This window comes from Mycteria americana, chromosome 17 (genome assembly GCF_035582795.1).
Source record: "Mycteria americana isolate JAX WOST 10 ecotype Jacksonville Zoo and Gardens chromosome 17, USCA_MyAme_1.0, whole genome shotgun sequence".
NCBI lineage: Eukaryota > Metazoa > Chordata > Aves > Ciconiiformes > Ciconiidae > Mycteria > Mycteria americana.
Genome location: NC_134381.1, coordinates 7,086,647 through 7,114,058, shown reverse-complemented (window position 1 = coordinate 7,114,058; position 27,412 = coordinate 7,086,647). Strand labels below are relative to the sequence as shown.

At 46.1% G+C, this 27,412-nt stretch overlaps 2 protein-coding genes across 3 annotated transcripts; one reads left to right on the top strand and one right to left on the bottom strand.

Annotated features, from left to right (window-relative positions):
- Positions 1-257: 257 nt before the first annotated feature.
- On the bottom strand, positions 258-21,486 carry GOLGA2 (golgin A2). Of its 2 annotated transcripts, none has more exons than XM_075519807.1 (28): positions 21,363-21,486; positions 19,905-20,027; positions 19,440-19,520; positions 15,886-16,020; positions 15,221-15,264; positions 15,024-15,087; positions 14,505-14,564; positions 13,947-14,027; positions 12,072-12,110; positions 11,494-11,556; positions 11,154-11,247; positions 10,378-10,484; positions 9,750-9,808; positions 9,351-9,492; positions 8,279-8,374; positions 8,011-8,118; positions 7,824-7,911; positions 6,964-7,310; positions 6,023-6,136; positions 5,509-5,733; positions 5,141-5,240; positions 4,965-5,053; positions 4,203-4,356; positions 3,984-4,051; positions 3,275-3,377; positions 2,908-3,014; positions 2,531-2,699; positions 258-2,427 (listed from the first exon to the last, which is right to left on the bottom strand). In XM_075519807.1, exons 1-28 carry the CDS (start codon positions 21,408-21,410, stop codon positions 2,177-2,179), a joined length of 3,159 nt encoding a protein of 1,052 aa, XP_075375922.1. In that variant the 5' UTR covers positions 21,411-21,486; the 3' UTR covers positions 258-2,176. The 2 variants fall into 2 exon arrangements, with proteins under 2 accessions (XP_075375922.1, XP_075375923.1); XM_075519808.1 differs by having other exon boundaries at positions 6,964-7,307.
- SWI5 (SWI5 homologous recombination repair protein) lies at positions 21,409-26,143 on the top strand. Its single transcript, XM_075519562.1, has 7 exons — positions 21,409-21,432; positions 22,167-22,273; positions 22,547-22,870; positions 23,003-23,051; positions 23,571-23,692; positions 24,848-24,942; positions 25,406-26,143. Exons 1-7 carry the CDS (start codon positions 21,409-21,411, stop codon positions 25,468-25,470), a joined length of 786 nt encoding a protein of 261 aa, XP_075375677.1. The 3' UTR covers positions 25,471-26,143.
- Positions 26,144-27,412: the final 1,269 nt, after the last annotated feature.

The following is a 27,412-nucleotide window of genomic DNA, read 5'->3' as shown; positions in this document are numbered from 1 at the left end:
CCTAAAGGGAACAGGGTGAAAAATGAGTCTGAACCTAGGGTCTGGTGTGAAATGCTAGCCAAGAGAAATGTCTCAGGCTTGTCAGCACTCTGCCTACAGGAAAACATTCATGAAAGCTACGGGAAAGGGGCATTGATGCCAGGGCAGGTGTTTCTAGAGTTGGGCCAGTTTTTTTAATAAAGGATTCATTCTTCCTTTTTTTTTTTTTTCCTGGCCAAATTTCAAGGTGATCTAAACAGAAGAAATACATCTAGTTGGTGCCCATCTGAGTAAGTTTATTCAGAAAGCAAATTTGTAACAGGATTAAGTAAGTCACCTCTGCAACAAGACTGCAGACCTTCTTCACTGTTCTTGTCTCCTTCACAGTACTAGAGTAGAACACCCAATAAATATTTATTCCATTTATAATAATGCTCTGTATTAAATCACAGCCCTGCGCCCATTAGTTATGATACAAATTTATGAATAGCCTGAGCAGGCATAAACACTGCAAAAGGCTTAGTCTCTCTTCAAGGAATATACAGCATTTTACAGAGATACACTATGTACACCAACCCATGTCGCTTGTGTTGTGCTAATAACAGGCAGATGCCACCAGCGCTGTTCAAATGAAAGGAGTTCAAACAACAGCTTCCATCTTCCCCTGGTGGGGTCGCAGGAAAGCACTAATTGTTCTCTGTACACTTTTTTCAGTTGTATATGGAAAAATCAAAATGAACCATTTGGTGGAAAAAAACCCAAACTTAATCTCCTTCTGGCTTTAGAAGAAAAGCACTTTCTACTGTGCCATGTAAAGCTTGACCAACTTGGACACAGAAGAAATTAATTGTCTCTCGTTGTTGACAAACCCAACCATTGATACTGCGTCCCTGTGCTTGCATCTCTTGACAGGTTAAGGGGGAGGTGGTGCATGCGGCTTGAGGTGCTAGCCCAGGCTTGTGGGTCAGGTCACAGCCCAGCTGTGACAGTCAGGTCCCTTACACCTCCCCTGCCCTTTTCCTTAAGACTCCATTGCTGAAGCCAACCCTCCTAAGAACAGGCACTTCTTGCCTGAAAGGCAGATTTAGTTGCAGGCTAGCTACATACAGTTCACTTCAGCACTTGCACGCCCAAGGGATTTGCTTCACTACTGCTTCAGGTGGTGCTCTCCTCCCACCATGTTTTTGTTTTCTCCTTAGAGTCAGGGCTACAGCCTCATGGCAGTGCCAAGGTGCCACCTGTATTGCTGATGTGCATCCCAGGTACTTAAACAGGGGCCACAGGATCTTGGACTCCCCCATCTAATGCACTCCTTACCAAAATGGGAGAAGAGGAAACTTAAGTGATGGAGAACTAGAACCCCTAGAGTCCAGAAATTCAAAACAAAGCATGTTTATTAAGTGGTTTCCTTTTACTTATTTCTCCCATTTTTTAAAATAAATAAAACCTTCAGACACATACAAGTGAAACACATCATCCTTCAAAGTGCAGTTACATTTCCACCCCACTCCCAAGAATCACATAAAGCTTTGTCAAGTAACCAAAAAGACTCAAAAGGCAACCCGCGGTCCCTTCCCTAGCAACGAGAGTAAATTGGGGCTGTAGTGCTGCCCAGCGAGGCAGGAGCCTGCATCTTGTGGCTGTTCAAGGCTGACAAGGCTGGTTTCAGATACAGTTGCAAGAGGCAGGCTGCAGAAGGAAGGGGGAAGTTTAAGATACATAGTATGAAACAAAACCAACCTGTTTAGAGTCCAAAGAGTTCGTTACCAGAATAAGTTAGTTACTTTAGGAGCCCTGGAAGGAACTAGGCTGATTACAGTCATGAGTGATGGATCAGAACCACTGCTGTGATGCTGGCTGCTGGCAGCAGGGTCTGGGATAAGGGATTAAGTCACTTTGCCCGAAGTCATGGAATCCCCTTCGCCCTGGCCTGCACCTGGCCCAGGTGAAGTGCCAGCACCAGCTGCCTCCCAGGATTAGTTCCAGTCTGCCTCTACTCCAAGCACACCAAGTAACAGAAGAAAGGGAAAGGGAGGATGAGGTCTGATGCTCAAATTCCACCTGTGCAATCCCTCTTTCCTGATGTCTTTAAGAGTCTGTTCTGACCAAGGGCACTGAGCAGAGGTATGGGCACGTACAAGTCAGTTGCGTCCTTTCAGGCTCATAGAAAATTGCTGTAAATAAGATTTAGCGCCACTTAAACTACCATGATTTTGACCTCATCATTCTCATCAGCACGGTAGAAGAAGGGAATGCAGGGGTTTTCCAGCAGGGAGCCCAGCCTCTCCTGAGGGTTCTGGATTTCTCTGAGAAGCTGCATTATTTGCTTTGCTGTGGGGTCCTCTTGGCTTGGCTGAGCAGCTTTACTGTCACTAGGGGAGAAACCGGATTGATGAAGAACAGCAGCCTCTTGTTCTGCTTCATCTGATAAATTCACTTCTCGTAACCCTGTAAGGAACACAGACAAGGCAGGCAGGTAGGTAACTCTTCCCATCCATGCACAACACCGAGACCTCGGGTTATGCCATTTACAGACCTGGCTGCAGCTTACCTTCTCCATCAGTAGCATTCAGTTCAATGTGCCTCTCCACTGGAAGTACACTTTCATTCTGGCTTGCTAACAGCTCTGGGTTTTGAGCAGCTGCGACATACTTGCTGTACCATTCATTTCTTTCCCTGACCAGACGCATCACTAAATCCTGCAGTTCCAGTAGTTTCACCTGCAGCGAAGTAAAGGAAAACCTATGAAACGTGCGCATCCCTGTGGCCACAAACGCTGCACTACAGTTCGCAGTCCTGCCTCTATCACAAAATTAGCAACTTCAAAGTTAAAAAGCTAGCTGAAGAACAACATGTGAAGGTTTGGACTGTGCAAGTGCTCCCCAGGCCTGCCCTGCTTGGAGTAGTGCTACAGAAAAGATTCCTTGCCTTCATCTCTTCCTTATCCTGAGCCAATCTGCTGATGTACTCCTCTTTCTCCTGGTGTCGCTGTTTGAGGATAGCCCTTTGACTCTGGTATAACGCAATATACTCCCCTGGAATACAACAAGCGTAAGGAGTAAGCGTTAGCACGACTGGGGTACAAGCCTTACAGTGAGCATAGAACCATGTGGCACGAGGATCCAGCAAATCCAACCCTGGATCGGAGATCTAGCCTCGTTAGGCAGCAGCAGGAGACCTGAACTGCTTGGTAGTTGGAGGGCTCCAGCTCCAAAAGCTGTTGGGGACCTTCTGTTCCCCAAATAAATAATGCACTGAGCAAGCTTTAGCTTCTGCTGGTGTTGCCTAAACATACCAATGGTGTCTGTTTCCCCAGACAGCTGTATGCAGCGATGTTCTAACTCTTCTAGCCGTTCCTTCAGATCAGCTTTCTCATGCATCAAGTCTGTGAAACGGGACTGAACACAAAAATTGGTATCAATCATCTGAACTGCTTCATGTACAGAGAATACCTGTGTTTTAAAAACGACACCCTCCATTCACACTTGTCTGAGCTTAGAGAACAAATCTTGCTGCCTTTACAACTTGTCTCCAATTTGATGCTAAAAAGAAAGAGAGAGGAGAGAGCGAGCTAGAGAAGGTGTAACAAAGCATCTCTGCATTTTGGGAAGCAGAGGGGCTGATGAAACAAAGTGCCTTTTAACCTTCTCATTGCTGGGACAGCACAACTCTGGTCATGCTCTGCTCCAAGACTGCAGACACCTGCTCCATCCCAGCAGGGTGAAGATACTCAGTCTTTCAGCTACTTCTTTAGAAAAAGACCACAGATGAGTGTTAGGCCTTTACACTCAGTCTTTGGAGGGTGGGAGGGGAGTTACTGCTGCAAGCTTTGCTGTGCTGAGACAAGCAGCGATAAGCTTTTTAGGAAGTAGCTTATTATTATGGAACATCCGCTACTTATTCCTCTACAATTTGTCTGTGTGTGCTATAAGAGTCTGACACTGGATGAAAGTCTTAGCTGAGCAGGGTAGTGGGGCTGAAAGAAGATGAGATCCTTTGCTTACCTGTAGTTTCTCCATGGCAGTTTTCAAAGCCTCATGAACCTCCACTGGAACAGTGTCCATAGGGGAATCTGGAAGGGACACGTGCAATTTACAGTTCCTCCTTGGACATGACGCACTCACTAAACCGGTAGATCTGTTTCACAGGGGCCAGTGCAGCTGGCCGAGGCACGCCTCCAGCCTCCATATTCACACTGTCCCCAAACTGCACCAAATTTTTACCTCCACCCAGCATGACGTTCTGTTGCTGCTCCTGCCTAAGAGCTGCTATTTGCTGCAGGAGGCTTCTGCACTGCTGTTTCTGAGCGGCCAGCTGCTGCCTCATGTCTTCTCGCTCCCTCTCCACTTGTGACATGGCAGATGTCAAGAAAGCAACCTAAGAATAATTCCAGAGTGTGCGCATTAGCGCTTCTCCTGCGTGAAGCACGATCAAGTGTGCGTCTCAGGACAAACAGAATAACGGTTTACCTCATTTTATTTATGGGTATGAAACCAAAGTACTAAGTGACTGCGCTGGAACTAAACCAGGCAGCAACTACTGCATCTTTTCTCGTTCCCAAGTAGTACAGATATGCAGGTTAAATACTAGCTCTCATGATATCTGTTTGATCGCAGTATTTTCCAATTATGACTGTACTTACAGAAAAATCTAGTAGATATTTGACACCATTTCCAAATTCCCTCCCAAACTAAAGAGAACATCATCATCATCATAATTAGAAAGCTACCCTGCCAGCTGAGTTGTCTTCATAATTAAAGCCACTGCCAGACTTCTAGCCTATCTTGCAAGGATGCTGCAGAAGTCTTGTTTTTTTCTGCCATGCACAAGGAACTGTTACACTTCCCTCATTGCTGCACCTCAGCTGGTAGGGATCACAGCTACTCCACGCACCCAGTGGAACCTCTCTGCAATTTAACCTCCCTCCTTTTCTAGGCGTTTGTTTAGAACTAAAACCAAAGGCTTTTCTACCCATTAAGACTCACCATTTCTTCATGGCTTTCAAACTTCTCTGGGATCACAAATGAAGATTTTTGGATTTCTTCTGTCATTGCTTCACTTTCAACTCCGTCTCCTGTAAGAGGAGGAAGGTGAACAAAGAGGTAATACCCCAGAGAGCCCAGCTCTACCTCCTCCCTGGAGACCAGCCGCAGCTGCTCACCATCTAGTGGGTGCAAAATCCTGCCATCCAGGTCTGCTGCTAACTGACTGATCTGGGCCTGCAGCTCTTTGTTTTCTTTAGCTACAGCTTCCAGACTTTCCTGCAAGAGAGAAGCAGAAGATCACTGAAAGCTGCACAAGCCAGGCTGCAGACAGTCACTACATCTTCAGGCAGTAGCACCACACACACAAAATAGCAGTGCTTCTGCTCCAGACAAGTGTCATTCACCTGTACTGCACAAGATGTAATCATAGAATCACAGAACAGCCCAGGTTGGAAGGGACTGCGAAAGATCATTGCTTAATTAATACTTAACGTAGTTAAGCACTTTTTCTCCCATCTTTCCACTTGCCCCTTTTCACTGTTACCTTGGTCTGCTGCAGCTCTTTCAGGTGCATTTCCACTGTCACCTTCCCCTGAACCTCCTCATGCTGTAGCCGATCCATAAGCTGTGTCTGAAGCAAGTACTGTTTGTGCAGTTCCTCCTTCTCGGCAGACAGCTGCTGGTACGCCACGGTGTACTGTTGTAAGTGGCTGTAGTACTGGTCCCGCTGCTCCTGCAGCCCCCGAGCCTCCTGTGTTTTCAGTTCCAGCTAACATAACAAGATCGAACCATCACATCAAACCATTTCTGCCAGAAAAGCTGATCCGTGTGACATGATCCAAACTGTCAACACTGCCCCAAGGCCACCAACTAGGCAGGCAGCCACCATCTGCCCCCACATGCTGGTCCCCCACATCAGACAGCAGACGATGGGAGAAGGCTCCCAGCTTGATCATTACAATACCAATTTCCAGCCTTCCATCAAAGTTTAGAAAGCTGCCAGCAATTTGCATAAACCACTACGTACCTGCCCTGCCATCCCCCCGGCTGTCACTTACCGTCTCTTTGAGCTCCCCCAGGTTCTCCTGCAGCTGCCCAAGCTTCTTGGCCAGCTCCTTCTTTACATGTTGCTCTGACTGTAGGGCACTTGTAACCTCCATGTTTTCATTTGTCTGCAAGACAAATACCACTGTATAAGGAAATTGGCCAGGCCAACATAAACATATATTCTCAATAAACCACGTTAATTCCGACACAACAGGGTGCCATCCCTTGTGTTACTCTGGGGTGTAACGAAGGGCCATAAATTGACTGCTCAGGGCACTAAATAACTTACAGAAAGGTTCAGAAGACGGGAGAAGAGCAAGGAAAGAGCCAGGGGAATCAGTGCTGGGACAGTGCCAAGAAGAGGCCTGGCACATCACACAGCCTGTCAGCTCCAAAGCAGATGGGTGGTATGAATATCCCAAACAGAGCCACAGACATTCAAAAACAAGGAGTTCAGACAGGACTAAAGAAAAATCAGCGGCTAGACCATGTGTCAGTTTGCCAGGGCCCCAAAGGGGAAGCTCTTACACTGAAAGAAGCAAGCAAGAGTAAGGATTCAGCTCCGGGACGGATAAGAGTGACAGCAGCGGGAGAGAAGACTGCTGAGAACGTCTTCCTCGTGGGCAATTACAGGGAACAGAAAATGGGGATCTTTAAGGGTAAAAGGGCAGGAGGAATACTCAGGGAAAGAAAGAACCTGACTGCCAGGGGATGAGAGGGAAAAGGAAACTGCTCTCGACAAAGATAGCGGTTCATCTGCCAGAGCACCTGAGGAAGTAAGGAATTACAGGGAATCTCCTGGCATGGCAATACATATCACAGAAGATGGAGCATCCATAGCCTCAGAGGACAAGAGACGGATAATGCTTCTGCCAGTTTTTTTACATCTGTGCTACAAAAGGATTGCACCAGTGAGGGAAGCAGTGGGAAAAGATGCATGAAAGAGACGTACCAGTTTGACAAACCCATTCTGCAGCTCAGCCAGCTGCTCCTTCAGCTCCCGATTTTGGCTCAGCGCCCTACTGATTGTGGCCTTGTCACTCTGCATGTCCTCCAGGATCTGCTGTCTGTCCACAGACTCCTCATTGTAGCGCTGCACAGCCTTCTCGAGCTCCAGCAGCCGCTCCTCCTGCTCCCGGTTGAGGTGGCTCAGCTGCTCGTTGTCCCGGACCTGGGCCTGGTACTGCCCATGCAGTTCCTCCTTCTCTTGCTGCAGCCGCTGGATCTCTTCCTGCAGACTCAGCTCAGCTGCTGTGGGCCCTGATGGTGAGGAAGGCTCAATATCCATAGGCTTAACTGCTGAGGAAATAGAATCAAAAGCAGCTCAGCCAAAAGGCTAAATCACTGTGTAATACACATCACTATTATGTACACAAAGCATACCCCAACCTATAGGGCTCTATGACCCAGAAGGTATCACCAGCTGCAGTATCCAATCCTCACTGCAGGGCACTGAGAGGAACGAAGGAGCAAAACGACCCCAAAACCAAGCACAGCATCTTGCTGTGTGCTGCTAATGCCCTCACAGCCCTAGCGAGAGCATCCTGCCTCCCCAAACTCCCGGGCCAGAGGCTGACAGTACAGTCAGGCAGATACTAAAGACATAAACAGTCTGCTGGTCAATTAGTTGAAGTAGTTCACTTGCTGTTTGCTAGGATGACAGGTTTCTTTGGGTCCCCAGGCTTTCAGCTGCCTTCACGGCTTCAGAGCATCAGACCTATTCGCACCTCGTGTGCAGAAGTTCCTGCACAGCGGGGACAGAGTTAACCAGCTGGTACTCTGCAGCATGAAGCCACACTTTGGAAGCCCTACCTGATTTGCTCAACAGCTCTGTAACATTGGCTTCCAGCTCCTGAATTTGGGCCATGTGCTTCTCCTTCTCCTCTGCCATTGTGTGGACCTGCAAGGCCACACAAGTGAAAGTTAAAACAGTGTTCATGGTGCCTTTACTCCTGCCTGTGCTCATCAAAAGCAGCTGCGATACTGCCCCTGATGTTACCTGCTCAGAGAGCTGCTGTACCCGCTGCTGCCAAATGCTCCGCTCCTCCTTCAGTTTCTCTACATACTGATCTCTTTCTGCCTGGAGCTGGTGAAGTGACTCTGAGAGCTGTTCAAAACAAAAAGAAAATAAATAAATTTGACAGTGACTGCATAGGGATAAAGCTTGAAGAAACCAGTGTTAATGCAAAGCTCAGGCTGCATTCTTCTGCCACACAAGTTTCTTTACAGACGTCAAGATTTGGATTATATTTCTTGCAATCTCATACCTGAGCAACCTGAGTTTCCAGGCTCGCCTTCTCCTCCATCTGCAACTCCATCTGCAACTGCTGGTTTGCATCCAAACTCCCTGCCTGATTTGAGAACTGCCAACAAAAATCAAAAAGTTATGTCAAAATGTTAATACTCAATTTCTGTGTAGCCTTTCCCCTGATAGTAACCTGCCACATATTCCATGTTGTAACCTTCTACAGTTCTTTAAAAGTGCTCCAACTCACAGTGAAGTTCAATGAAAAAAAAAAGGGGGGGGGATAAAATCAAAAAGCTTAGATTTTAGCCCTGTAAAACAGGCTGAACTGGGCAGCTCCTCCCTACCAATTTATATTTATTCTTTTTTTAATTAAGAAAATGAACTTTAATCAAATAATTTGACTCAGAAAATTTGTGCATTTCCAGAGTCTGTATTATACAGCCAGACCAGATGGTATAAAAGTTTGTGACCTTAGAGGTTGTCAAACATGTCAGGAATTTAAAGCCAATGTCTGGAACATATCAGTGGACTAAGTAGCAAGGCTGGTTCAGTTGAGACACTGTACTTTTCCCAGAAGAGCAGCAGTTGGCTTTATTTCAAGGGTAACTTAAGCTACTGTCTGGGGGGGCAGGTGGGGAAAGAATAAAAAAGAAAAAAAGAGCAGTTTCTTCCCTGACAGGCTCACCTTAACACCAAGCTTGCTCTCTGAACTGCTGGGTACAAACACCACCTACTCAACTGGTTTCTCAATGAGACTGCACAACAACCGAGTAACCAAAATGCTGAACAGATACAAGCAGGAAAAGTCACCATATTTTCACACTCGGTATGTTCAGTCACCCTCTCATATTGTGTAACATTCTTGTAGCAGACCAATGTCACAACGTCTTTCAATCTACTGCTCCAGCTCCTTAGAATACAGACTCTGTTCCTCAGAGGCCTCACTGAAAGCCTTGTACTAAGAGGATGTCTTGATGGGATTTTGCGCCTTCCTTTAAAAACAAGAGTTAAGTCTTGCCCCCACTGTCAGAAGCAAAGTCTTACAATGATCAATGTGATCTGCCCTCACATCCCAGAAGTATTATGGTTACCTGCTGAATCATCAGTTCAGCCATTTCCAGTTTCTTATGCAAATCCTCCATATCCAACTTCATAGCTGAGTTCTTGGAAACCAGGGAATGAACCTTCTCTGACAGCTCCGAATTCTGCTGCTTTATTTCATCACTACTTTTGCTGAAACAAACAAACAAAAAATTAAAGTGGCATCACTATATTTACTATGTGTTTGCTGATGTCCATGTCATAAATTTACAATCCAGTTCTTCATAGCAGCTAGAATCACAGAAACATCACATCTAGTGACTTTTTTTTTTTTTAATTTAATATCCAACCTCCCAAGTCACCATCTGTGGTCTGTGCCCCTTGTTATGTTTTATGGCTCTACTGAGAAGAGTAGTGTTACTCTGCAGTAACAAGCAGAATGGACTTACCTTCGCTTGTACAGTTCCAGTTTCAGGTTGTCTCGCTCCTTCACTAACTCTTTATTATGCTGGAGAAAAAGGAAATTATTGATTCATCTACAGACTTTAGCCAAAGAAGTAAGATATTCAAAAGATACTTCGTTTCACCTTTAGTACATCAGCTAAAGTGGAAAAGGTCATATCTTTGGCAAAACCCTCAGGACAGGTTTGCTTAGAACCTCCTGAATTTGCCAGGAATAAGTCTCCTCAGTCTTTTCAAATGTGATGCTACTAACGGCACATGAGGCTATTTCAGCAGACTTCTGGATTACTATCAATACTGAAGTGTCTGTTTGATGGAGACCCTCCTGGGATGAGGTCTCAGTGAGGCTTCTGTTGCGTGGAGCTGGCAAGACTAATGAAGTAAGGTGCCAGATCTGAAGACAGCAACTGGACCATATGACTAGTGGTCACAGAAACCTGAATGAAGTTTGCCTTGATCATGGAGAATACAGGGCTTTACAGGTTAATTAATAATTAACAAGGTTAATTTCTGCCTCTTCTCTAAGCAGGGACTACAGACTTTGCAGTAGTGTAGTGACAAGCAAGTAGCCAAAGGCAGAGCTGCTGGTTAAGCATAAACAGAGGTGACTCTTACCTTCTCTGACTGTTTTTGCTGCATAGAGATGGAGGACAAAGTACGTTCTAGCTCTGATACCCTCTGGCGAGATGAATGTAAACGAGCAGCAAGGTTTTCGGCTTCTCCTGAACAAGTCAGAGCAGAGTCAGTGAGGCTAGACCACAAACAGCTTTTTGGAACTGGCTGAACAGCACTTTCTACTTTGTCAACAAGCTCTTAAGGCAGCACAGAGCTGTGTAAATCAGTAGACCTGGTTCCCCTCCTGGCTCTACAGGTGAATCACTAGCAACTCTGGGCAGTAAAGCTCTCTGTAACTACCTTCCTCACTTTTAGAGGGAGATGATGAAACTTCCTTTGCAGAACAATAGACAATATGTTGTTTGGGTTGGGTTTTTTTCCTAATAGAATAAATTGCTCAAATTTAGTTGAGGATGAAAGGCTCGGGTAAAACCTACATTAACATGACAGCTGTGTGGGAGGGAGGGCGGGTGGAGAAAAGGGAACAGAGTTTTAAAAGAATCAGAAGAAAGTCAGAAAGGAACAGTCTGGGGTGGTCACCAGGCCCAAATGGGGCTGTCAAGGCTTTAGTGATGCACAAAAGAACCTCAACTGCCATGGGATCAACATGCTCCCATTTGGGGACAGCTATGATGACAGAAGCCGTGATGGTGCCAAATACTGCTCATTAACGAGTCAGTGAGTGTTGTGAGCTGGCTGCCAGCAGCTATCATGTCTGTGACTTGAAATCCACAGTTTAACCAACAGCTTGAGCTGGAGTGCTCACAGTCAATTACCTGATTTCTGCCGTGCAGCTTGTTGAGTATGTCCAAGGGCTGTCTGCAACTCAGACTTCTCAGATACTAGAATTCCAATAGTCTGGATATGAACCTTTGGGAAAGGAGAATCAGCTCAGTGCAAAACTTCTTTGCTTGTAACTGCAACATCACTGTTGCCACGAAAGGATGATTCAGTAAAGGTAAAGAGCTCTTGTAAGTTAAGTACAGTCTGGCTGAGTGACTCCCAGTTTTCCTGAAGAAATGGACTCGTGGCTTCCACAATAAAGACTATAAGTGGTCAGTAATCCAGAAACAGCAGAAGCCAGGTTATATTACTGTAATGGAGACTCTGCCTTACCTGTAGCTGTTCCCTCAGTGCTGCTTGCTCTTTAGAAAATTTCTGTTCAAACTCCTTCTTTTCCTGTATAAACAAATGATGCCTATTCAGCACAAAAATGTAAACAGTTAACCTTTGTTGTTTTATGTCAACCTAAAAAAACAGTGATTCATTGGTAGTACTTCCAGCATCTAAATGATACCAGTATTTTTAAAGACATACTTCATCTTCCATTATTTGAACTACTTCATTATTTATCCATCCTAGAATGGCAATGTCAGCATAGCGCAATCACTGCTAGCATAAATGTGGCAATGTTTGGAATGCAAGCTACTGACAAGGACTTAAACTGTAATCTCCTGCCTCCACTGCACTCCTCCAATACTTGAGCATTTAAATATTAGCTTTTGTCAAAATAAGAACGCTACCTGCCAGGCCTAACTCATTAAGTCAAAATATTCAACCTTATGCTACAAATGAAACTGGATCTTAACATAAGACAAGATCACATAGGCCTGTGCCACAGTCCACTATGCTTTCTAGTCCTCAGAGAAAGAGACACCTATTCTGTATCTATCCAAAAATAGGACACACTTTACCTTCTCCAGCTGATTCACCGCTTCTTGGTTCTGCTGTTTCTACGGAAGAAAATTGATGCACCAGTATTAAGAGAAAATACTCTCATACTGCTGATACACATTTTCACTTTAATGAAGTAGGATACGTGCCCAATTAATGCAAACAGAATTTCTATTATCCTTTCTGTAGAAGACTAGGAAGTTCATCTTAGCTATTAAAAATAATAGATTTGGGCCTGCCTTCACTAATATATTTTATATGCCAGATATGTTTTTCATTGCTCAGCACATTACCACAGTTGTTCTCAAATACCACTACTGAAACCCCTATATGTTTATATCTGAGCATCCACCAACTTCAGCTAAACTTGCATCCGACATCTATGAAATTAATCATAGTAATCTTGGTATATTAGGATAATCACCAAAAACGCTTTTAAAAAAATAAAAAACAAAACATAAAAAACACCCCCAAAAACTGAACAAAAAACAGTCTTTTCCTTTAACTGAGACCTTAGACCTTTATCCCACTTAACAACTGGCCTTTAAGTCGTGCAGAGCCACACTTACGTTGGCAGGCGTCTGCAAAAGGTGGTATGAGAAAGATCTGAACCCAAATGCAGAGAAAAGGGCCAATTTCAATCTTACGGGCGAAGTGCCCCTTCCAACTTGAGATATTCTGTGATTCTAAGTATTTGGAGATTTGTTGACTGTACATTCTGCATCTTTAGATATGGGGTGAAGGAGACAAAAGCGGCAGCTGTCTACCCAGGCTGCCACACAAACTGTGCTGCTGTGTTTGCCATTTGCTGCTGTTGTCCCCCTGGCAGTTTACTCACAGACGCCTCATAAGTACCTACATAATTAGTACTTTTTCCCCTTCCCAAAGAGTGGACATTGGCCAAGCTGTTTCTTTACTACTACTACTACTACTTCAACGCATTTTGAAGTATGACTATAGATGGAAGAGTGATGAGTTAGAGGTTTTGATTCTAGCAATGCCAGTGCACAACATAACCAGGAAAAGCAAAGGCAAGACCACAAATGCAGCAGAGGCCCTACATAATGCCAGGCAAACAGAAAAGCAGGCAAGCGAGGAGAATCCTGGGTGGGCAGTGCGCTATACCAGGTACCTCTGCAGCCCAGCTAAAAGACTAAAAGAAAGAGAATGGAACAAAAATAACCCAAAACCAAAAGTAAAACAATAAGAGGGGTCATGGGGTACACTGGGAAATGCTGAACTTTGGGAAAAGTGTAGTTTGAGAGAGGAACAAAATGGGGAAAAGTATTTCACACAAGAAAGGCTCTTTTCAGACTGAAACAAGTCCACCTAGCTGCATTTCTTGCAGTGTTAAAGCTGAAGGCTGAAAAGCAGCAGCGGGAATCCACGCAGGCCACAGGACAAAGCAGTTCATTCATTGCGCCAAGAGAAGCTGAGGATATCGTCAGAAACCAGCCCCAGGCTCTCTCTTCGACCTATTGCTCCCACTCTGCTGATGTATTTAGAACAGCATCACCACCTGCAGAAACAGGTTTTCACACTGCTGCCAGCACCAGAATTCTGTATTTCAGGGATTCAGACCAGGACCAAAAATAGCTGTTTTATCAGAATGCTTATCATCCAGGGAAAGCATGATGAGATCAACAGAGCACACTTAAATGGAAACAACAAAACTCTGTTTCTTGTTCCTCAGATGAGCCAATACATTCACAGGCGGCCTTAAACTTTGATCTTCTTAAGAGGTTTTCCATACAGCCCATTTTGTTCCTTACAAAGTGCCGTGTAAGCAGCCTTCCTTGTGGCACTATGAGAGAACCCATAACCTTGCAGACACCCAGAGAGCGTGGAGGAGCAGCAAAGACAACGTCAAATTGGTTGGTTGGATTGTTTCTTACCAATTCCTCTATCTTTGTAACGAGCTGTTTGTTAGTTAGATTGCTGGAATCCAGGGCTACTGCCAGCTCCTGGTAACGTGTCTGATGGGCACATGCAGACAGGAGAAAAGGAAGGAGCAGAAGAGGAGGAGGGGGGGAAAAAAGCAATAATTAAAAAGGACAGAAAAATTAATCATTATCACAGTTTGATATAATCAGATTCTCCAAACCAAACAAAATCTATGGTTTCAACAAAAGCAGTTGGGATGTCAACATATTTTATCTGTTTCTGCTGAGGCTTCATTTTGACATAAAAGTGAATCAGAAGTAAGAACTGCAGTTGCATGGAAGCCAGATTATCCCCAGTCCCCAAACTCAAAACACCTCCGATACCTGCCTCCTACTGTTGTCCACAGCTACCCGACTGCAGTACAAGACAACACTAGACAGTGACGTATGTGAACTGTGCATTCAATTAGGTCTCATTAACGCTGCTGTAAGCACAGAGTCCCAATAAGTGATCAACAATAGTAAGTCAGAAAGAAGAAAAAAAAATTATAGACTGAGAACAGAACTTACTTCCATTTCCTTAATATTTGTGGAAGAAACAGCACTTTCCCCATTCACATACGACGTAGACTAGAAGTAAACCAGCCAAGTCAGTCAGTTTTATTCCCCAAGGCACCAAATCACTATTAAGTAAGAACTCATGATAATATTTCTTATAGCACCTTTCACCTCAAAGTACCACAGACAGGTACAGAAAACATACTTTTCTGGCTAAGGATAGGTGCAGACTCCGCCTGTGACAAGCTGATATGAATTACGCAGATTGACTTCAGATTCTTTTCCACTAAATCAAGAATTCATCTTTGCATGAATACATGCTGTTCATTCATCCCACTCTGCTTTTCTTCCTACTGCTGAAATTTTACATTCCTAAACCAGGAGTTTTTTCTCCTCAATGCTTAAACATCTTATTTTTTAGTAGGATGTCTGCAGACACCTCTCAGATTGAAGAGTGTTTTCTTGAGCTGACTGCTTAAAGCTCCACATCAAGAGAATTAATAGGACAATTGGATCAAAATGAGGCCATACCTGAGAAACCAGGCCATTGAGTTGTTCAGACAACTGGCGGAGACTTTCTGTTGAGGAGAAAGACCTGGGAACAAAGGAAGACCTTGCAATGAAAATTTCTCCCAGAGAACTGCCCAAATCAGAACAGCACTGTTAATTTGTTGGACACTTTGGGATCCTGTTGCAAAGCTGTTTGATAAACACACACAGACACTCACCTGTTCTCATCCAAAGCACTTTTATGATCCTCAGCGTCATGAATCTGTGGATTGAAACACAAAAATTTACAAGCCTGTAAAAGACGATGGGAGTCCCATTTGTGAATATGTCACTAAGACTTGATTATATCTGGTGAGGTTCCACAGTACCTATAATTACTGCTTCCCAAAGAAAGATGAACTTAAAACCACCAACTCAGTCCTGGCTTACACATAATTTCTGAGTGGTGTGAGCCCGGGTTTCTTGGAATGGAGAAACTTAAGTGTTACAGGCTTTATGTTTGCTGTTACTATTTATCAGTATCATCAACACTTTGCTTTGCTGGGAAAAGCTTCAACTGAATCTTTAAGTAGTGAAAGGAAATGCAGATTGATCTGACTGGAGACCTTCTGTCTTATTAAGGGCACTTTCTGCTAATGAAATAGGGGAGAAGTGGAAGGAAAACAGCAGCTTTGGGAGACGCAGGGGCATGTGCACGCTCATACTCTCTCTGCTATCACAGACAGATGATGACTAGATGGAGAGCAAGAATGTAGTATTTTTAACAGGAGAAAATCTGAATCAGTCATGTCATATTTATGAAGATCATCTTTCTCAGAAAAAATGTGGCATCGCTAACCAATATTCAATGCTTCAATGGCAATATTCATGATGATTCACAAACCTGTGTCAGCTGCATGCTCCCAGGAGCAGGCAGAACAGAACCACAACTAGGAAGACTGTTGCTGTTAGATAGCACAGGGACATCGGTAGCAAGCTGTTCAGCATTACGAGTGGCAACATCACTGTCAAAGTATGCCTGTCACAAAACACATCACAGGAATTACAGCCTTCATGCAAAATTAATGAAAACACACACGAACACATCACCTTGTGATCTGCCTGCAAAAACTAGACAGATGTGAACAATCAATCATTTAGAAACACATGGAAGGGAATCTGTGTTCTCCCCAGAGCAAACAGGTGACTGCATGAACCCACGAACAAACACTGTCCCAGACCTGTGCCCTCTCAGAGCCAGTCTGAAGAACCGGCGTCCCATAATCAAACTCACTTCTTTAACATGGGCAATAATGTCACCCAACTCTAAGTTCACACACTAGATTTACTGCAAAGGATTCGCCAAAAAGCGAGCGAGGGCAAACCAGATGGTAGTCACTCTGCTTTGAAAAGCACTACCTTCAAGATGTGTCTGGGGAAAACACGGATCGCTGTATGCAAAGTGAGATGGAAAAGAACAGGTTAGTGACTACCTGAAAACCGGGTTAGTCAAACTCAAATGGTCTGTCTAAAACTCAGTAAAGTTTGTGGTATGCCATGGACCACAAGTTTAGAAACAGGACATTTATGAACAGGCCAGACTCAGCATGGCTGGGAGCAGGTGCCTGTGGCCCTGCTGCAGCTATAAATCCCATGACTAGAAGAATCTAAATAGAACAGAGAAGGGCCAAAAAACTATTTCTGGAGAGCGATGCAAGTTCTCATCCAGCCTTCGTGGGAGGATGAATAGCATCTGATGACACTTCTACCAAGCCACAGTGAACTGGACAAGTTCATCTATTTTGTACAGCATCAGAGAGCCATAAAGGCCCAGGGCAGCGTTTTAGTGTTTCATGGCAATTTGTTTTATTTCATCATCCAGCTCCAGCAAGTCATCATTTAACAACACGACGAAGCAAGTGAGATCATCTGTCAACATTCAACCCCACCAATATATTGCAGCTCTCTGCTATTCCATCTGAAAGAGCTCCCTCTTACTTCAGTCACTTCCTTCTTGGCACTTCACAGGAAAGAAGAAAACCTCTCTCTTGGCATTCCCTGTTTACCTGCTCAGCACTTCATTCATGAATTAAGCAGCAAGAATACAGTAACAGCGAAGACAGATTTAATGAAAGCAATAAGCTGGAAGACTGCAGAGGGAAACAAACAGAATTTTCTCAATTTCTTTTTAGCAGGACAGATACTTGTGCTCTCAAGGAGCAATATTTGTTAGGTGCTTAAAGGAAGGTCAGGAATTCCTTTACTTCCTCCAGCTACAGGTTACTTCACCTTCATTGGTTCAGACGCTCATCAATATAGAACATCAGATGGACAGAAGGAATATCTTCCCCAGTACATCTCAAAAATGTTTCCTTAATTTTTTCAGGTCAGGACATTCTTTTTGCTTAATACTTCAAGATGCAAAAAGCAGTAACATGCCTTAGCCACAAGAACTTCTTCCTCCACTATAAGCAGTTTTGAAATAAGTTGGGGGAAAAAAAAAAGGCAAAAAACTATTTGAACAGCTGAATTTGTTGGAAACAGAGTTAAGAGCAAAACACCTCTCTGGAAATTATTCATTGTGAGGTTCTAATAACGCAGAATAAAGAGTTAGTAATTCTGCTCAGCTTAGCATATAGTAGGATCCATTTGCTTTCACACAAAGGCTCCTATTTTGTTGGGTTCTCTGTGTTTCACAGCCAAGAAAGCTGAAGTGGGTGAGATGGGAGGGGTCTGCCTCACATTAAGACACCAATGGCAGCAGTAGCTCAGATGCTAACGATCAGCTTTTCTGCCCTATTAGCATCAAGTGAGTTTCTGAACAGCATTTTCCTGACTCAGGATTTTTCCAAGATAGCAACTGGAAAGAAAAATCTTTCTTTCATTACATATTGCAATTAAAGATCAGTTTTCACAGCCACAATAATCCACAAATTCCCTAACAGCCAATTGGATCAAAATGTATCTCTCCATGCTAAGGAAGCAGAGAAAAAAAAATTGGGGAAACAAGAATGAATAGAAGTAAGAAATTTTCCATTTTCAGAACAGGACGAAAACTGTAGGCACAGGTAGGTCTTCACTGCAAGACCAAATACCATCTCAGCAACAGCACTGGACCACCCATCTTCATCTCCGCCTCCAATGTGAAACAAGTCTCCTTCTCTGAGATCTAACTTAGACTGAGCTGACAAGTATGAAGGGAAAACAGCCCCTATCACAAGAGTGAAACTTCAATCAAAGCATGCCTTCTGATGCTAGACAGGCACATCCAGCACCCACAAAGCTTGCAGTAAGTCTTCACGTCACTCAAGTTCTACTGATAGGCTACCTACACATACAAGGCCCAGTTGGAGGGACTTTCTGCTGTTCACTCTGTGTGTTGGACAGACCAGCTGCTGTATTATCACACAAAAAATGGATAAAAGGGATACAAAGGCAATTCGGAGTGAACTCCATCCTATCTTGCAGGTTTCACTGCATCTCTCTGGTACTCCTGGTGATTACTATAGTTACATTTATTGCTGGAGACACATGGATATGCAGCAAATATAATAAGGAGTTGCTTTATGACAAATAGATTGAAACAATGGTAGGGAAATAAGCTACCCAAATGATGCAAGTACAAATGAAAAGCAGAGCTTTAGTACAACAGAATTGGAAGAAAATTCTGGGCTACAAAATTTGACTTCCCTGAGTTTCTATCACAATTTGAGCCTTATTTAAATAAACTGACTGTCTGAAATACATTTTTTAAAAAGGCTGTTTGTCTACATTTGCTCCTGAACACATTTCTGTTGCTTATTGGCATACTTCCTGCCCTCTCCTCTTCAGAAACTTGGGAATATGAAGACGCTAAAGCCTGTAAATGCTTGACTTGAAGTATCTGACTTCCTGCCTAAACATATTTAAACCCATGGTACTTGCCAGACTGTACATCACCTGTGCAAGTTTCATCGCCTGTCATAAAATGGGTTGGCTGCAATAACTAGACAGCTTACTCAGGGCAGCTGCTTGCCTGGAGATGAGCAGAAACATGCCCTTCAGAAACAAGGCTCTAGGAAATAAAGCAATGACACGCAGAACAGGAGAAATACAGACTAAGAAAACAATACCTCTTCCTAGTGCAGTTTTCCTCAGAGGTTCAGTTAGTTTATTACCTCACCCCAAATTCCTGGTTTTCCTCAAAGCTCAGCTGTCTCAAGGAAGAGTTTTTGACAAGGTTCACTTTTTCACATGTTAAGTTTGACACAAACCAGAAGGAAACAAGCACTTACAAGTAATGGAAACGCATGATAACAAATAGCTCCATGTTAATAAAAACAGCAACAAAACTCAAGCAACTGACAATGGGTATGTCAGGACACAGCTCCATCCAAAAAATCAAGGTCAGTGTAAACAGAACCCGAAGCATGCAGTAGGGAGAGCGAGTCACTGCGAGGGACACGAGCACTGCCTCACCTTCCTCTTGTCCAATGAGGGTATGGCTACCCCATTGGAGCGGTTAAGGTCTGACACCAGCACCTTCAGAATGTTCTGAATCTAAAGGAGGCGAAAGAAAAGGGGAAAGAGAAACAGCTCAGAAAAGGACAGAGAGAAAACGTCAATCAAAGGTAGCCAAAGAAACCGGCATCCTCCAGCTCGTTAGGAGCACGCACCTCAAAACAGCAGCTCTGGACACAGCCAGGGTTGTGCGACAGCATTGTATGATCAGACAGCGCTTCGGCACATACCCTGACTCTAGCGTGCACCTTCCAGTAGAGGTAGTTGCTAACTATTGTAGCACACTGTACGCTGGCAACACAGGCATCTATGCCAGTCATGTATTACACCAGCGTAACCCTTTCCTGGCTCTAGTCACGTTGTTCAGGAAACGAAAGAGCAAGGAGGTGGCAAATGATTTGGGAGAAAGAATGAGACACTCACGTTCTCTGGAGGCTGCCGGTCATCATTGGTGGGAGTCTCGGGTCTACTGCCTTCTTTAGTTTTTCGTTTTTTCTTGGTTCCTGCAGTTGCTCCAGGGTTATTCTTCTGCTGATATTCCTTCAGCTGTGAAAAAAAGAAGAATAATCTGAAGTCCAAACAGAATATGCCTTCTATAGGTATAATGTCAAAAAAAAACCCCAATAAACTCCACTGGGTAAAAAGACAGATCAAGTGTAAGGACAAGAGAAATGCCCTTCAAAGAGTTTGTCCCTCTGAGGGGAAGAAAAAAAACAAATCAAAACAAGTCCAGAGAAGCCTAAAGTAAGAACTAGTGTGATGGGTTTATGACAAGAGGCTCAGAGTTGTAAACATTCAACTTTTGTATACAGCTAATGATGTTATTGGGAAACAATTTGATGCTCCATACTGCAACTAAAAGGAGATTAAAAGAAATATTTTTGGGGTTTTTTAGGGTTATAACTAAGAGCAATAAGGAAAAATTAATAAAGGGCAATTAATCCTGAATGCAAAGTGAAAAAGCAGTGTCTGATAGTAAGGTCTTCCACTCTGTGAAAGATTTTAAGACAGAAAATTACAGTCCCCACAGATAACACAGTCATACAGATACTGTAATAACTGAACTAGGGGGAGAAACAATCTACAACTGATTTTTAAATCATATCCATTTTGCCCAGGAAAAGCTAGTCCGATAAGCTGTACCTTGAATCCTGCTAGGTCTTCCGGCATTTTCGTCTATGTTATTGAACACCTAAGCCCCAAACCAAGTGAGTCCCAGGCAGTTATGTAAACCACCCGCCTCCACCAGCCCCCCGCCATCTCAGACAAAACACCCCCGTCCCCCCGCTGCGCCAGACGCCGGGCGGGCAGGGCACGGCTGCGGCCGCGCTTCGGAGTCCAGGGGGGGGAAAGATAAATCAGGAGAAGGATCCCATTATTCGGAGGATTTCAAAATGGAAGCCTGAACTGCTCCAGGACACTTTCCCATTCGTATGACTTTGACACAGAGGCGCATCTCGCCGGGACGGACGGGGCCGAGATGCCCCGGGGAAAAAAATAAGGAAAAAACAAAAAGAAAAAAGAAAAAAAAAGGGGGGGGGAGGGAGGGAGGGAGGGAAAACCACCAAACCAAAGCAGGCGGAGCGCACAGCACCGCAGCAGCCCAGGCCCGGCCTCTCCCCGGCCGCTTCCCCCGGGCCGGGGGCGGCCGCCAGCCGGGAAGGCCCGGCCGCAGGGCTGGACACCCGGGGGCTCCCGGCGGCCCCCACCGCAGCCCGGCCCGGAGCAAGCGGGGCGGCGGCGGGCGGGCCTGGCCCGCGCCCCTCGGGGGAGGCCCGGCTCGGCCCAGCTCGGCCCGGCCCGGCGGCTCCGATCCGCGCGGGGCCCGTGGAACCCGGCCGCCGCCTGCCCGGCCCAGCTCGGCCCCCGCCGGCCCCTCACCTTCTTCTTGGCCGCCGCCAGCCTGCTCTGCCTGCTGCCGTCCGCCATGTCCGCCCCGCGCCCGGGCCACGTCAGCCGCGGCGGGGAGCGGCGGAGGCGGCCGCCAGGCTCCGCCCCGGCCCGGCCTGCGCGCCCGGAGGGGCGGCCCGGCCCCTGGCCGAGCCCAACGGCCACTCCCCTCAGCCCGGCTCTCCTCGGCGCCGTGCGCGCGGGCAGCCCCGCTCCTCGTGTGTGACACCTTGTCCTGCCCTGCTCCTTGTATGTGACACCCTGCCCCGCTCCTCGTGTGTGACACCTTGTCCTGCCCCGCTCCTCGTGTGTGACACCGTGCACTCATCCTCGTGTGTGATGCTTTGTGCTGCCCCGCTCCTCCTGTGTGAGACCCTGCACTGCCCCACTCCTTCTGTGTGACGCCCTGCCCTGCTCCTCGTGTGTGACACCCTGCGCTGCCCCACTCCTCGTGTGTGACACCCTGCTCCTCTATTGACTCAATTGCCCAGAGTAAACACTGGCTAGAAACCAGCCTGGGGAGCTGGGCAGGCTTCCCTCGTCCTTTGTAGGGCACGTCCTACAAATCTACATAGCTTTCTATTTTATGTGCATCGCTTTGATGTCGGAGCTCTGCCTTTGAAGTCACGGTTAGCGCAGGCGTTTGGGTTTTGCTGGTGTGTGATCCCATGCCCAAGTCCTTTGACCTTCCAAGCGTGGCAACAGCAGAGTTTGGCTCTTGTGGTCAGCCCAGGGAATCGCATATGGCTGCTGCCAGTGCCTGGCACTGCCCAGGGACACGTTTACCTTTGCCAGCCAGGCCAGGAGAGCTGCGGGAAGGAGGCTCCTTCAGCGCCGGTCCAAGAAGCTGTACTGTCTTTGGGTGGCAAGCTGTTTGTAGCGGGGGCCGGGGCCTTTGAAGGGTATGGCCACCCACCCAGGAGCTGCGCTGGCCCGTCAGCGAGCGCTTCCTCCGGCCAGGGAGGCCGGCGGCTCGGGCGGTGGCAGCTTTTCCCCTGCAAAAATAATAAACGTGTCAGTGACCCCGCGGGCCCACGCAGCTCTCCCTGAGACCCTGTCCCGGCCACAGCCCCAGGGTTGAGGTGGCCAAGGGCCTTGGAAGGCACCGGGCATCATCACCTTGGCTGCGGTAATTGGGATAATTCTGCCCCGCTCCTCCTAAATGCCACCTGCAGCTTCACACCGGGGTTTGCTCTCCAGCGCTGTCCGCCGCGTCGGGCGCGGGAACCGCGGCAGGGCCCTTGTCAGGGAGAAACTACCCGCCCCGGCGTGCCCCGCGGCGGCGGCACGACTACAACTCCCGGCGTGCCCCGCGGCGGCGGAGCGACTACAACTCCCGGCGTACCCCGCGGCGCGGCCCGACTACAACTCCCGGCGTGCCCCGCGGCGCAGTCCGCGCCGGTCCGGCGGGAGGCGGCAGCCCTGGCCGAGGGGGTCCCGCCGAGCGCGGGCCGCAGCCCGCCCCGCCACCCGCCCCCGCCGCGGCCTCTGCCGAGGAGGTAGGCGCCGGTTCCCCGCTGCCCCCTCCCCTCCCTCGCTGCGCCGCGGGCCGTGCCCCCGCTGAGGCGGCGCGGCCCGGCCCCGCCGCGGAGGCGTCCGGCCTCTGACGCGGCGGCCCTCTGCTTTGCCAGGACCCCCGGTGGCGGCCGGCGGAGCGGTGCTGCCGGCTTCAAGTCGCCGGTGAGTCCCCGCTCGGGCTGGGGGGGAGGTGGGCCCCCCCCCCGGCAGTGGCCTCTGCCCTCTCCCGGCGGGGCCGGGGCCTGCTCCGGCGGCGGAGGGGGCTGGCGGCGGGCGGTGCCCGGGGCCGGCGGCGGGCGGTGCCCCCGGCCGCCGCTCGCGCGTTTGTGGTGGCTCGGCCCGGCGCCGCAGGGAGGCTTCCAGGAGGGTGAAGTTGCCCGAGCAACTGCCGGCCCCGCGGTTCAGCGCTGCGGTGTCCTGGGAGTTTCTCTTAAAAGCCAAATTGTGATTTTTTTATTTTCACTTTACGCTGTAAATGTACAAAGTGCCGTAGAATACGATACGGAGCAGGCTGGCGTTACGTAAACTGATAAATGTTTTACCTGAGCTTCCGCCCATCCCTGCCCAGGAGATATTTTTTCTCCTTTTCTTTTTTCTCCCTTTTTACCCAGTGCCCTCCAGCACTGTAGCCCTTATCCAGCGCTGCATTAGTGAGTGTTAAATGTGTTCTGTGCTCTACAGATCCCATCTCCAAGGTCCTGCCAACCTCATGGAGCCAACGAAGAAGCCCTGCGGTATGAAATCGAAGAGCTGAAACAGAAAGACCTTGCTCTAGACCAGGAAATTGCACAGTTATTGTCTGAGTATGTCCTTGGCAAGCTCAATGTTTGGTGTGATGCCTCGATTATTTTTGTTTTTAAAATTAAATATGGTCCAGGAATTATTGCTACAAGCTGACCTCTTATGAAGCCATTTTTGTCATGGTGCTGTACAATGTTGATTGCAGTGTTGTTTTGAGTTACGGGACCCATTAAAGACAAGAGGGAGCTCTTTCTCATTTATTTGGTAAAGCAAAACAAGTTTTACTAGGAGCTTGGATAAGAAGATTTTAACTTTACCCCAGATGTTGAGGTAATTACGTGTAAATTGGGAACAAATAATTTTAACCATCATGATACTACAACACGTCATGCTACCAGATGAGCTTGTTCATGTGAGAATTAAAATTGAGATAATGACTTGTATAACCTGCCAAGTCCCAGATGAAACAATTTCCTTTTTTGCTCCGTCTTGATCAAGTGTTTACTTGTTTTGTGTCTGAGGCGAGTGGGTTAAACCTTGGTGTTCGAGAAGCAGAGATGTTTTCCAGGCAAGAACACTCTGGCATGATGGGTGCCACGTACAGGGCAGTGCAACTGTTTTATTGTGGTTTCTTATGACACACTGTGGCAGCTGCATATTAGCAACTGTTTTGAGATAAAATTGCTGCTTGATTTTTTTTTTTTTTTTAAAGAGAGGGAATCTCTGTGGGTTATTTGTTGCGAAGGAGCGATATTTTCTAAGATAATGTGTAGTGTGTAAAATGGAAATGGTAGAACAACAAAGACTGTTCCAAAAGCTTTTTTTTTTTTTTTAGCCTCGAGGATAAACAGACCTCCTTAATTTTTTTCCCTAGCTGCAGATTAGAGATATGTATAAGTTGAATTCACCACAGCCTATTCCTCTTGCTACTTAATTCTGAGAATTTGGGTGGATTGGTTTTTTGTTCTTTTTTTCCTTTTTTGATAAGTCTTGATGTAGCAAAACCCCTCAAAATGAGGATCTGCTCATTTGTAGATTTCATGTTTGACTTGCAGCAGCAACTGCACTTGCTGCCTTCAGATTCCGCTTTAGATGCGTCAGGCTTGGGTATCTCAGATATCCTTGCCGTGCTTGGTCGGTAGTGGCAGCACTTGCTATGCAGCAGCAGCAGCAATCCCGCTGTGTCATTTTTGACCTTTCTGGCTTCTTTGTTACAGAGGCTACAGCCTGGAGGAATTGGAGAAGCACATCTCTCTGCTCCATGAGTATAATGATATTAAAGATGCTGGACAGATGCTGCTAGGCAAGCTGGGTAAGGAAGGGGAAGGCTATTAAAGAACTTCTTAATCAATGTTTTCATATAGACAGAGAGAAAGAAGCTACTACGCCATAAAGGCAGAGCTTGTTTTAAAGATTCTTCAATTCTAGGTTTATATTACCAAGTCATTTATGCAAGCACAAATGCTTCTGTTGTTATTTTCTTGGGATATTTTTAGAACTGAACATGGGAAATAATTGTCGTTTACCAGTACTGTAGTCTGTGTTATGGATTACCAGAATTTGAATAGTCTTACTAATTTTTGCCACTTTTGTTCTTCATATGCTTAAAAAAAAGTGTTGAGACAAGCAGGGGACCTAGCTGCAAAACCTTAGATTGGTTTCATAGCTATGGGAGGTTCTATGGGATGCTTAGGGGCCACTGGGAGGAAAATGCAACTTTTCTGACTGATCTGATCTTTGTTTAATGAAAGTAATGGTATTTCTTTCTTTTCTAGCTGTTATCCAAGGGGTTACTACAAAGCAGCTCTACCCTGAATACGATCTGGAGCTTAGCGACTAGTATTGAACCTGAAGACTGCCACGTCCTGGAACAATGACTGTTACTGGGCTGTTATGTTTTGGTGTTGTGTCTGTTTAGAACTGATATAAGGTGGCCTCGGAAGTATGTATGTAGAATTGCAACAGAGTGTGGGTTAACAGCCTTATTTCTAAGAAGCTTTAGAACATGAAAGTTGTTGAATCTATCAACTGTTTCCTGCTTGTGGGAAAGGGATGTAGGACTTTGGATTATTTTGTCTACTGTCTGATCAACAGTATTTTCATTTTTTTAATTGGAAAGGTTTTAATTCAGGTTGATGTTAAGACTCTTCCCATCGAGCCTTTGCTTCTTTGCAACATCCAGGGGCTATTTGGATATGCTAATCTGCAGGTGGAAGCAGCTACTACTGAACAGATAAAGGAAGTGCGGGCATACAAATGTGCAATGTAATAGCTGCTTTGAAAGAAAAGAAGAAACCCTCAGAAATAGGGAGGGAAGAAGGCTGAAGCTGTGGAGGTTTGGGGGTTTTGTTTTGTTCTGTGATCAAATCTGGGTAAATCTGGGTGTTCTGCGTTTTTGTACTTGACTGCTCTGGTATCTAGAGGTTTTGTATCATTTCTGTAGCAAATGGCAAAATGTGAAGTTGTGTTGAACTGTCCAGTTTGAATAAAGGAGCTATCACATTTCTCAGTAATTCACTTTAAGAGCCTAGAAAACATTGCACAACCTGGGAACAAATTCTTAAACTATATTCTGAGATAACTATAACATCTATTATTGAAATGTGAGGGCTCCTAATGGAGGCAGTGTGGCAGTGCTACCAAGTAATGAGTAGGTGCAGAACTACCTTTACTCTCTTCTAAATGCAGAGTCACTGTGAAAGTGAGCGGTGTCCTAAACACAAATTATGTTGAGAGTATGAATGTTTCAATGTCAGGTGTTAGGATTGAGGGTGACTGTACAGACTAAATTTGGCTGCTTCGTGCAGTTCTAAGTGATGAAATGCTCTGCTGACTGCAGATCCATTGTCCCTTTTTCACTCGAGCTTGATGTCCTTCTGCCCATTTCTACTTCTAAGACCTTCCCGTCAGTAAGTTCCCCCTGGTCTCCAGTCAGGCCCGTGCTGCAGTCTGCTCGTTATTTCCAAATTTGAATCAAACAAATCTGTCTTCATAGGGCTTGGAAACCAGAGAACGGTCATGAAGGCTGCTGCTGAGAATAGAGAATTGGGTTTGTGCTCTCTGTTATGGACCTGGTGCAGAAACATCACCAATAAGTATCTTGTTTTGGCACAAAAGCCCTGGGGAGGGGTCTAAAGCAGGGGGACAGACAACAAATCTGTATTCTGTGATTCATTTGAGCAAGTCTCTGCTAATCTGCAGCTGTGCTTCTCTGGAGGGTGTTTACTGCGGCCATATAAGAATGGACTTGCATGGGTATGGTCACAGGTATATCCTCCCCCCCATAACCCCTCTCTTGCCAAGTGTGGGAAACTCCTGTGTTTTGGAGTGTTTTAAGGGGAGGAAAAAAGTCACAAGAAGGCTAGAACTGGGAAACGCTAACTTTGTTCTCAAAACCCACGTTGCTGTTTTGGCTGGTATTTTCTGTGTGCAAGGACTGGTTTAGCCCGGAGTGTCCCAACCAAAAGGCTAGTCTGGCAATGGCACAAGCAACTGGAAATGTTTTTTGCAATGGGATGTATGTGCAGAAATTCCTTCAGTTTGCGTTGGGTGCCACATGCGATGCAGTATACTCCATTACCAAAGTTTCTGAAGGTTAAGGACTGAGAGCTCCATGTTTTCTTCTCCTTGTAGGAGCACTAGTATTAAAATTTGCAGCTGTAGCCGTGCAAGTGTTCTGCCCGGCTCCAGAACTCATGCTTCCACGGTGATGGGTTTACACTTGAGTTAACACAAGACAGTTGTCCGAGGAAGGTGCCCTGACCGCAGTCCCTTGTCCACGG

Bases quoted from the DNA above. Each gene is read 5' to 3' on its own strand.
- SWI5 (XM_075519562.1), top strand. From the start codon at position 21,409: ATGTCCGCCCCGCGCCCGGGCCAC. The intron at 22,274-22,546 runs GTATGGCCACCC...TGCCACCTGCAG, and splicing joins GGGGCCGGGGCCTTTGAAGG to CTTCACACCGGGGTTTGCTC. The intron at 23,693-24,847 runs GTATGTCCTTGG...TCTTTGTTACAG, and splicing joins ATTGCACAGTTATTGTCTGA to AGGCTACAGCCTGGAGGAAT.
- GOLGA2 (XM_075519807.1), bottom strand. From the start codon at position 21,410: ATGGCGGACGGCAGCAGGCAGAGCAGGCTGGCGGCGGCCAAGAAGAAG. The intron at 15,088-15,220 runs GTGAGTGTCTGT...CTTTGTTCCCAG, and splicing joins AGTGCTTTGGATGAGAACAG to GTCTTTCTCCTCAACAGAAA. The intron at 7,311-7,823 runs GTAGGGCTTCCA...CTATTTCCTCAG, and splicing joins AGAGCTGTTGAGCAAATCAG to CAGTTAAGCCTATGGATATT.